Raw genomic sequence first — 11543 nt, forward strand, 5'->3', positions numbered from 1 at the left:
CAATGAATCATGGAACACTACATCTAAAACTAATGATGTAATGTATGGTGATTAACATAACAATAAAAAAATTTTTTAAAAATGGCTTATCCAGTAAGTTACTGACTTATACTGCAATGTGGAAGCCATCCTTCAATATCTATGTGCCTGGATTTCAGTTTATTTTAGTTTTTGTTTGCTTCTACAAAATGAGAATGATAAATATTATTCTAATATAATTAGAATTATATTAGTACAATTGTACAAGTACAATAATAGCACTTCATAATATGTTCAAAAACATTTAAAAGAATATATGTGCTATATGATATTAAAGTATTACTGTACAGTCCAAAATAAGATAATGGGTAGTTGGAAGCCAGCATCTGACTGCTCTATTCATCAAAACCATTTGTTTAATCTCTAATAAATACGTAAGCTGCAACCTCTGAAATCAACCTTTTTGGTCCTGTTCCATATGCATAAGCTAACATTTCTCATATACTTTATGCTTTGAGTTTGCCAATTGGCCTTGCCATTGTAACTCCCCTAAGAGGTGAGGAGGCAAAACAAATAATTGACTCCAGAAAAGAAAATATGACAGTGCACTTTTATTGAAATTGACATAATTCATGGACTTCTCTCTTCTTCCCCCTGAAGGTATTGAGAGGTTCAAAGGCCAGTATTTCCATAGCCGCCAATACAAGCACCCAGAGGGACTTGAAGGGAAACATATCCTGGTGATTGGACTAGGAAACTCGGCCTCAGATATTGCCATTGAGCTGAGTAAGAAGGCTGCTCAGGTATGATGCTCTCTGCTTCTCTTGTACCATGGAGGAGAGAAAGGAGGAAGGGCATATTGGAAAATCCCAGCCACATAACCAAGGCTCCATTACTCATTAATTGGTTGGTTGGTTGTTTGGTTGGTTGGTTGATTGGTTGGTTACTACAGTGAGGTATCATAAAAAATCTGGAAATCAGGAAGCCAAGGTTTACCTCCCAGCCCTGCACTGATCAGCATGTAATCCAGAGCAAGTCTTTTACTTCTCCGAGCCATACATGTGATATATCATCTACACAGTAGATTCCTCCCAAAAGGGACAATGCCCTGATTTAAACAGCATTCCTTTTTGCTTACCAGGTATTTATCAGCACCAGACATGGTTCCTGGGTCATGGGCCGTATCTCTGAAGATGGCTATCCCTGGGACATTGTGTTCCACACCCGGTTTAGGTCCATGCTCCGAAATGTCCTGCCACAAACAATTCGAAAATGGATGATGGAACAGCAGATGAATCAGTGGTTCAACCATGAAAATTATGGCCTTGAGCCTCAAAACAAGTAGGGTTATTTTGCTTTTTTATGGTATGGTAAGCAAGATTGTCAGAGGCTCCTCTTTATAGTCAAATTGCTAATGCGGTATTTCAAACTACAACCTAACAGTATGAATATCATAGACATCCTGGAATTTGAATTCCAAATTTGTTCTGTATACCTTTTAAAAAGTAAATGCTGAAGAAGATGAAGTAGAAATATTATGAACTTTTTTATGGCTGAGTAAAATTCCATTGTGTATATACACCACGTCTTTTGTATCCACTCATCTATCAATGGACAATTAGGTTGCTTCCATATTTTGGCTATTGTAAATAATGCTGCAATGAACATGGGGGTGCATATGTCTTTTCAAATTAGTGTTTTCATTTTCTTTGGGTAAATACCCAGTAGTGGAACTACTGGGTCATATAAATTCTATTTTTAATTTTTTGAGGAACCTGCACACTGTTTCCCACAGTGGCTGCACCAATTTGCATTCCCACCAACAGTGCATTAGGGTTCCTTTTTCTCCACATTCTTACCAACAATTGTTATTTCTTGTGTTTTTCATCTTAGCCATTCTGACAGGTGTAAAATGATATCTCATTGTGGTTTTAATTTGTCTTTCCCTGATGATTAGTGATGTTAAGTTTATTTTCATGTGTCTATTGGCTATCTGTAAGTCTTCTTTGGAAAAACACCTATTCAGCTCTTCTGCCCGTTTTTAATTGGATTACTCAGTCATAAAAAGAATGAAATCCTGCCATTTGCAACAACACTGATGGACCTAGAGGGTATAATGCTAGGTGAAATAAGTCAGTCAGAAGAAGACAAATACCATATGATTTGACTCATGTGTGGAACTTAAGACACAAAAGAAACAAAAAACCAGACTTTGAATACAGAGAACAGTTGCCAGAGAGGAGATGAGTCGGGGGGGGGGGGGGTTGGATGAAATAGACAAAAGGAATTAAGAGTACACTTATCTTAGATGAGCACTGAGAAATGTATAGAATTCTTGAATCATTATATTGTACATCTGAAACTCATATAACACTGTATATTAATTATACATGAATAAAAAAATAAATTTAAAAAAGAAAAAATATTATGAGCTGCTCTAGAAAGCAGAACTAGGATCATGGGAAGAATTTCCTAATACCCAAAGCTGTCCAACATTGGAAAAGGTTGCTTTAAGAGATTGCAGCCTTCCTTTCAGAGGGGTGTGTTGGGAAATATGTCCCAAATTCTCCATGTGATAACTCATGCTTTGTTAATTCTGTACACCATAAGGATTCTTCCCATGAGCAGCTTTTGAGAACATACTCACTATCTCTTTGCCAAAAAATAAATCTCTACTGAGCTCACTGTTATATATCACTGATCTTATAAACACAAGCAAACAGTATGAATGTTTATTTTTCTTTAGTTGATAACAGACTCCTTCCCGTTAAAAAAATACAAAAACAGAAGAACTTTGGAATCTTTCAACAAAATGCCATGTGACTACTCAGTTCTGAGATCTGATACATGTGGCATGTATTATTTTTTTTTAAAAAAAAGGTTCTCAAATCTACAAAAAGGGGAATTCCATAAATACAACCAGACTTTGCTCTATCACCCATGCCATCACATACAGAGACTCCATGGATATTTGGGATCAACAAATATCCCCAAACTTAATTTTATACATTAGTTTTTATGCTGATCCCTTAATAAAACTTTCAAAACCATTGGGGATTTAATAAAATTTTCCTTTCTTACTTATGATCAGATAGAGATTAATTGGAGCAACAAGATAATTAAAACAATAGTGGAAACATCGATGGGGTATCAATGACTGGAATATTCATGGATTGACCATAGGCGCTGGTATTTGTTTAACCTCCTTTTTTGAAATGTCTTTTTCCCACATCACCTACATGTTTTCTCTTCTTTGTTGAGGGGGAGATTTGTGACGTGAGAATGAAGTCAGATAGTAAGGTTTGGGGTAGGCCAACTAGTTAAGTTAGAAAGTTTTATGGATATTTGAGAAACCTCTTTATTCGAAAAGCCAACCCCATAAAATATCAAGAGAGTTTCAAGACTCACTCAACATCATTAAATATTCCTTCTAAGTGTTTTCTTTTTGGTGTTTTAGATATCTTATGAAAGAACCTGTAATAAATGATGATCTTCCAAGTCGTATACTCTATGGAGCCATCAAGGTGAAACCGAGAGTGAAAGAGCTCACAGAAACTTCTGCCATCTTTGAAGATGGAACAGTGGAGGAGAATATTGATGTTATTGTCTTTGCAACGGGATATACTTTCTCTTTTCCATTCCTTGAAGATTCACTTGTTAAAGTAGAGGATAAGATGGTCTCACTGTATAAATACATGTTCCCTCCTCACCTGGAGAAGTCAACTCTGGCGTGCATTGGTCTCATCCAGCCCCTTGGTTCCATTTTCCCAACTGCCGAACTTCAAGCTCGTTGGGCAACCAGGGTTTTCAAAGGTATGTGAGTGGGAAAGTGAGGGGCTGAGGGCTTTATACCTGATGGAGTTTGCTCAATAACAAGTTTAGATAAGGAGGCTGCCAGGAAGAAGTTGGTCGACCTTAGGCAGCTCTCGCAAGATTAACATTCTAAAAAGTTAGTGGAGAATTTGAAAAATAACAAATACAGAGATAAGATAATAATAATAATAAAGAGCTGTAATCAACCCTTTGAAATATTAGAAAGTTCAGAGAATTTCAATTTTCATAAAGCTAAATACATATCTTTTCCTGGAATCATGAAAGAATAGTTGAGAAGAGAAAGATCTCTGACTCCTGGTTTTACCTATACGATGTTTATAATTTCCTCCGAATATGTGCAAATCTAGAGACCCAGGGCCTCTACATTAACTTCAAATTAACTCTTAATATGTTAAGAAGCTCAACCTCATGGATCCTTAGAAAGTTATAAAGTTATTGAAAGGTTTCTGTCTAAGTACCTGTATAGCACTTTGCATTCCTCAGGAGGCTATTATCTCCCTGACGCCAGGGTTCAATTCAGCTCAACCAGAACTCATTGAATACCTAGCTTTGTTCTGGAACCTGGTGGGATAGAGAGCAATTTAAACAGATCATTTCCACATACTAAGATAAATGCTTTGGTAGAGGGATGCATGGAGTGCATGGGAAGAAGAAAAAGGGTGCTTTGCAGCATGTTGGGATAAAGGAGGGCATGCGGCCAAGGAAAACTTGCTAGATGACCAAGTTTCTCGGGTGCAGAAGAGATAATCACTTGAGCCAAACACAGAGGCATGATGGATATGGAGAATTACAAGCTATCTGACATTCCCAGAACATGACATGTGAGGCAGAGAGGGGTGAGAGATTATTAAAGAATAATCTTTCAGTAGAAAGGCCAGGCCACAGGAGCCTTGTAAGGCATGCTAAAAGGCTTACAATACAAAATGTAGATCAGTTCTTTCCAAATCTGGCCACACATAAAAATCATCTGGATCCTTAGGGACCCTGATTAAGTCTGACCTGAGGACCTAGAATCTCCATTTTAGAAAGCTCTTCAGGGGCGCCTGGGTGGCTCAGCCGTTGGGTGTCTGCCTTCGGCTCAGGTCATGATCCCAGAGTCCTGGGTTCGAGCCCCGCATCGGGCTCCCTGCTTGGCGGGAGGCCTGCTTCTTCCTCTCCTGCTGCCCCTGCTTGTGTTCCCTCTCTTGCTGTGTCTCTCTCTGTCAAATAAATAAATAAAATCATCAAAAAAAAAAAAAAAAAGAAAGAAAGAAAGCTCTTCAGGCGGAGGACCCAAAGAAAGGTTATAAGAAAGGAATACACATTACAGATTTACATTTTCAATAGATTATTTCAGCATTAGTGTGAAAGATAGATTTGAAAGCAGAAAAGAATGGGGTCTCTGAGACCAGTGAGAAGGCCACAGCAAGTCCCGGCTGAAACGTGATGTAGCTGAGCCAGGCAGAGAGACAAAGTGGAGAAGACAATAGAAATGTGAGAAATAGTTAGGGATAAAATCCACAGGACATGATGATCAGCTGAATGTAGAAAATCAGAGAGAGAGAGGAATCACAGATGACTTGCAGATCTCTGGCCATGGGAACTGGGTAGACAGCAGGGCCAGGAATAGAGAGAGGACATGGAAGAAGATGCAAGTCTGACCAGGAGAGCTTCCGTGATGGGCTCTGTTTTGGACTCATTGACTCTGGTATATCTGATGACTAGCTATATCCAGGAGAAACTGACCATTTCACCATGTCTGAGAATACCCATAGACAAGGATGGAATCACAAGCGCACAGTGATAAATCCTGCATCAATCTACCTTCTCTGTCCCCACTGACCAACTTTACTCCCACAAGGTTTACTTCAACAGCCTCTCAACTGGTCTTGGTACCTTTAGACTCTTTCCTAGAGCCCATGTCCCGAAATTCGCCAACTAGAAGGATCTTTCCAAAAGGCAAATCTGATCTTGTCACCACCTGCAGAAAACCCTCCCATGGCTTCCCATCACCTTCAAAATAGAGCTCAAGCCACCTGACATGATTTCCAGCTCTTCAGGCTCACCTTCCTACTCTAGCCTCTTCTCTTACAGCCTCCACTTCAGAGTTCACACTGTAACCTTAAGGGCAGCATCACATAGAACTCGTCCCACCCTGGGGTTCAACAAAACAGCAGCCCTGATTGGCATAACATGGGTAAATGGCCAAGTTTAATGGTAGGAACCAACTACTAGATAAAGCAATGATATTGAATCAAACCCACTACTCAAACCAGCCTTTTCTTTCTAGGCTTGTGTACCTTGCCCTCAGAGAGGACTATGATGGCGGACATTATCAAGAGGAATGAAAAAAGAATAGATCTGTAAGAATTTTTTTTTAATTCTTTACATAAAGCAATGTTTCTCAGGGTATAGTGACCTAACTACCCACAAGAACCACCTACCTGTTTCTTAAAAATGCAAATTCCTGGGTCACAAGCCAGACCAACTGAATTGGAACCCCAGGATGAAACTGGAAATTTGTATTTTTATGTTCTCCCTAGGTGATTCTTATACATACTAGTTTAAGAACCAACTACATGAGCCTGGGTGGCTCAGTCGGTTAAGCACCTGCCTTCAGCTCAGGTCATGATCCCCGTCAGGCTCCCTGCTCAGCCGGGAGCCTGCTTCTCCTTCTTCCTGTACCCCTCCCCTTGCTTCTGCTCTCTCTCACTTTCTCTCTCAAGTAAATAAATAAAATCTTTAAAACAAAAAAGAACCAACTACATAAAGATAGAAATTTTACCAAATCAAGACATTTTTCCTGGACTTAATTTTATTTCAGTTTTGTATGATGTCCGTGTTAGATTCCACATCTTCTCAGGCTGCCCACTTTCTGTGGTGAGAGAGGAAATGGGTTGGGAGCAGCAGTAGTGACAGTGGCCAGGTGTCTCTGAAAAGTTAGTTGGGGGTTGTCCTATCAAAGGAAATTAGAAGGAATTGGTGTGAAGTGAAAGTAGATGTATGCTTTGTGATACGGTAAAATGGGGTTCAAAAGTGATCAAGCACCTTGGAGAGTAGACTTGGGGGCCTGACATCACATGTAGGGGTTGTCTCATGGTCAAATTCTAATTAATCTAACATTTATTGAGTACCTATTATATGCCAGCCAGAGTGCCAACTACTTTAATAATTTAACAAGCAAATAGTAAGCATCTCCTCTGTGCAAGACACTGAGCTAGGCTTTCATCTGTGTTAGCTCATGAATCTTTGCAGCAATCCTGACTAATTTGTATTTGCCTAGAGAATTGAAGCCGCTTACTAAATATCAAATAATAATCATGGTTATAAACCTTGTCACATTCCTAAAACTTCCATGAATTCATGGCTATTTATTTTACAACCTACTCTCAATTTGAGATCTGGGCCTTCTGATGGGATAAGCTCATACCTTCCACCAGAGATTCACTGAAACCTCATTTACTCACTCACTCATCCCTATTTTGCAAATCTGCCCTTTTTTACTTTCTTCATTAAGGTTTGGAAAGAACCAGAGCCAGATACTTCAGACCAATTACATCGACTACTTGGATGAGCTCGCCTCAGAGATAGGTGCGAAGCCAGATGTCCTATCTCTCTTGCTGAAAGACCCCAAACTGGCTGTGAAGCTCTATTTTGGACCCTGCAACTCCTACCAGTACCGCCTCACTGGGCCTGGGCAGTGGAAGGGAGCCAAGAGGGCCATCCTCACCCAGAAACAACAGATACTGAAGCCTTTAAAGACACGGGCACTAAAAGCTTCATCTGATTTCCCAGTTTCCTTTCTGTTGAAAATCGTGGGGCTTCTTGCTATTGTTGTGGCCCTTTTTTTCAGCTTCAGTGGTTCTAATTGGTCAGCATAAAGCTTCTGATTTTAGTGTCAGTCAGTTCCTCTTAAAAAAAAAAGACAAAGAAAAAATATGAAATCTAGATTCTATATTTCAGAGTTGAGAGGAACAGAGAGAGGCGGTTGTAGAGAATTAGCAGAATTAGGTCCATGTTAAAACACTAAAATGGTGTCATGAAATTTCTTTGCCACTCCACCCTTCCCTCAAGTTCATCAGACTCTCCAAAAGGACAATTAAATAGCACTGGCTAAATAGTGCTGCCAGGCCCCATATAAGAGGGTTGTGTGGAAAAAATAGAAATACGCAGAATGAAAAGCAAGCCCCATGGTTTAAAACATTGGAAAATTTCAGTGGTGGGTAAATATTTAAACTCTTGCATGATGTTCTTGATAGTCTTCCTACCCGGACTCTTTTGGTTACAAAGTTCTCAGGTGTTAGGTCATGCTCCATATCCTTATCAGGGAATCACTCAAAAATCTTGGAGGAAAATATGAGAGGCTAGACTCGAAAGTGATGGCAATGATCAGACAGATTCCTTGGGCCTCATGGTGAAAGCAAAGCCAATAGGCACATTTCTTATGTTTTGACAGAAACACCGCTGTAAAAATAAAAATAAACCTGCAGTAACAGCTATATACACATTCAGTACTTTCCATAGACCAGACATTGTGCTCAGTGCACACTGTATGTATTAACTTCATTTAAATCTCACAATAATTCTGTGAGATGGATGAGGCTATTCTACCCATTTTACAGATGATGAAACTGAGACTCAGAGCAGTTGGGTAACATGTTCAAGACCATACAGCTGGTCTTGCCGGGCAGCCAGGATTGGAACCCAGTTCTGCTTGATTCTGGAACTGTGGATCATAACCTTTCCCCAGAATATACTTATTTACAAAACAGCTATTGCAGATAAAGTACTTACTAACAGTTTATTTATAATCACATATATGTTGCTTTTGGAGGAACTTAACACAGATAACAGCACACTTCTTGCAAATATGATCAATTAATTTTATTCATAATATTTTGGTTTATAGTCCAGTCAGATCTAAAAAGCATTTGATGGAATTTACAATGAAACATACCTATACAAGAACATTTAAGATGATCATTGACATTTTGAAAAAACAAGCATTGAGGACGAAGTATATGTCCCAAGTAGATGAAAAGCATTATAATGATTGAGCCTTGTATTTAGCTCTAACCTTATAGGTAAACAAGGCAAAAAGTGAAACAATATGTAATCTCTGTCATTTGATAAAAGGAAGCATACCAGTTTGTTAGACACATTTTCTTGGAACTGAAATCTAAAAAAGTTACAAGCAATTCAATGTCAATAGACATTGAGCAACAGAATAAACATCTGGTTTATCAACCCACTACAGCCATTCTTTCCATGAACTGTGCTTTGGAAGATAAGCTATGCCCTAAACCCAGCCCAAGGACTTTTGAAGAGGGAAAAGGTCAGAGATTAAAGATTTAGGTAAATTTCTCCTCTTACTCTTCCAAAGTCTGTGCAGACATTGTTCTTTCCTTTGGCCTGAATTTGTCTCTAAAGTGCCCAGAGCAATGTAATGGCAATCTCTGTCAGTGGAAGCTTTATTTCTTTAAAGTCCATTGAAATGGACTTGCTTCATTCATCATTACCACTACCCAGGGAAGAAACTATGGTCATTATCCTACTCCTACAGTGGACTAGATTGGGAAACAAGTGTCGGGTTGATACCGAATAAGTGGGGAAAAATAGCTCCATTAGGACAAAATTATTATTAAATGTATAACCTTGAAATTTTTAGAAAGAGCTTAAACTCTTGAAAGCTTTCCAAATATTCTCTTTTAAAAAACATAAACAGTTCATTTCCAGAGTCTGAGATGACTAAGAAAGACTCATCCAAGTTTATTCTTCTGCCTCTATACACCAGGAAACAAGAAACTATCCCAGACAAACCAACTAGGATAGTTTGTTCCAAACTACGACCACAGACTACCTGCATCAGAATATCTCAGGGAGCTTACAGAAGTGCAGATTTTTAAATACAAATGCAGTAATAATTCAGACCTGCTGAATGAGAGTCTCCCCTGGAATTTCCAGTCTTGACAAGCTCCCTAGAAGATTCCTGTGCACATTAAATTTAAAAACCATTGGTTTGAGGTATCGCCAAAAAAGCTGCTTTCAGAGATCAGTCCATGACTTTTTCCACTCCTCAGGGCCAAATTCTCCCTTCGGTTCAGCCTTGGTGCTTCTAGTTGCAATTTACAATGTTCTTCTCCTGTAAAGAATGTTAACTTGTTATCACCCTCCTCCCAAATCTCTCCCTGTGATGTTCCCTTTACTAACCTTTCATTTTAACTACCCTTCTCTCTGTGATAGCTACTCAGTTTTTCTTACCAAAAGCCAAATATGTCCCATTTGCTCATTGCAGAAAAATTAAGATATTTTAAAAATAAAACTCTTGGACTGCGACATGTAACAAAATTTCTAATAATAAAGATTTCAAAAGCTTAATCCACAAAGAATCCAATGTTCATATTACAGTAAGGATGGCAAAGGAAGATCCTTCCTTATAACTAGTCCTTCATCCTGGAAGATGCTGCTCCACCAGTACAACCCCCAATGCAGAGCTGTTGGCCATTTTCTGGAGGCGGAATGTGTTTACACAGAACATAACTCACTTTCTTGTCTGGTCTGTCTTATGACCAGATTATGGATCAATGAAGCTTAAAAAAAAAAAAAAAGTCTCCTGGGATTAGATTCTTGTAATCCAGGTCAGAAGCCAAAATGAGATTGAACATGCAAGGCTTTATTAAGGAAAATGCCTGTATGAGGGGGAAAATAGGGAAAGTGCAGGAAGTAGCTGGAAAAGTCATCAGAGTCTGCCTCTGAATGAAGGAGAGACAAAAGAAGGTTGGGGTAGAAACATCCCTGACTGCTGTGCAGTCCAAGGAAGATGCAGCAGAGCCACTGGGGAGTCCTCAAGCCACCAAAGAATCCTGACTCTCCCACGTGTCTGGCTGGCAGCAACTCCTGGGAAGGGGGCCTGGGCACAAGTGCAACAATGTATCTCACACACAACAGCTAAAGCCCTTGGTCAATTACACAACCTGTGCTTAGAGATCCATGAAGCACATTCTCAGGCTCATAATGTCATTTTTTGTATTTTTTAACTAATTGAATTACAAGCTTTAAATTAATTTGCCTACCTAGTCATTTGTTGCTTCCACAGCTAACTCTAAGACATCGGTGTGCCTTCCCCTTAATCCAAAGCTTCCAGTTCCCTAGAAGCCAAGACCTGAAGGTGTTTGTGAGGGCACCAACAAAGAGGTGCTGTAAGGTCTTCCTTTCTGGCTCCTTTTCTCAGAAACCTTCAGCAGCTCCTCATCACCTCCTTTGTCATTCAAGATTCTCTACACTAGCTGTAACCTACCTTTCCAGCCCTACCTCCCGCCATTTTGCCCCCATACCTGCCCACCACCTAACCACTGCCTCACCAGTCTAAAAAGGGCTGCACTTAGGCTTGCTTCATGCTATCCACTATGGCCTCCCAGACCCCAATAGTTGAGATTCCTGCAACACTAGGTGAGAGGGTATTCTCCTCAAGCTTTCCTCAGTCCCTTCTGCCAAAAGACCTCTCCTCCACCTCTTTATTACCAAACTATTTTGTTTTAATTCTGCAATAATGTTTACACTCTTGCCTTTTTGCTGGCACTAATGGCAAAAATGACAATTTTATGCCTAGGAGCCACCAAATCCAACTTCTGGAAAAGAGAGAGCTTAAGACACTTTATCACTCTTCAGGGTCATGCAGTAATAGGATTTATACTTTGAAACCAAAGGGTTACTCCAAGTCCTTAGGTCATTTTAAGGATGGAGGGGATAAA

The 11543-nt window shown here is 39.5% G+C and overlaps 1 protein-coding gene across 2 annotated transcripts in view; it reads left to right on the top strand.

The window, feature by feature from the left end:
- FMO2 (flavin containing dimethylaniline monoxygenase 2) overlaps positions 1–7710 on the top strand; it is a 34739-nt gene extending 27029 nt beyond the window's left edge. For both annotated transcript variants that reach the window (XM_032389389.1, XM_032389391.1), the window contains 5 exons: positions 640–782; positions 1121–1320; positions 3437–3792; positions 6083–6155; positions 7310–7710. In XM_032389389.1, coding sequence (XP_032245280.1) covers positions 640–782; positions 1121–1320; positions 3437–3792; positions 6083–6155; positions 7310–7673 — 1136 coding nt within the window. In that variant the 3' untranslated portion in view covers positions 7674–7710. The remainder of the gene's footprint in view (positions 1–639; positions 783–1120; positions 1321–3436; positions 3793–6082; positions 6156–7309) is intronic.
- Positions 7711–11543: the final 3833 nt, after the last annotated feature.

This window comes from Phoca vitulina, unplaced genomic scaffold (assembly GCF_004348235.1).
Source record: "Phoca vitulina isolate PV1807 unplaced genomic scaffold, GSC_HSeal_1.0 scaffold54, whole genome shotgun sequence".
Classification (NCBI taxonomy): domain Eukaryota; kingdom Metazoa; phylum Chordata; class Mammalia; order Carnivora; family Phocidae; genus Phoca; species Phoca vitulina.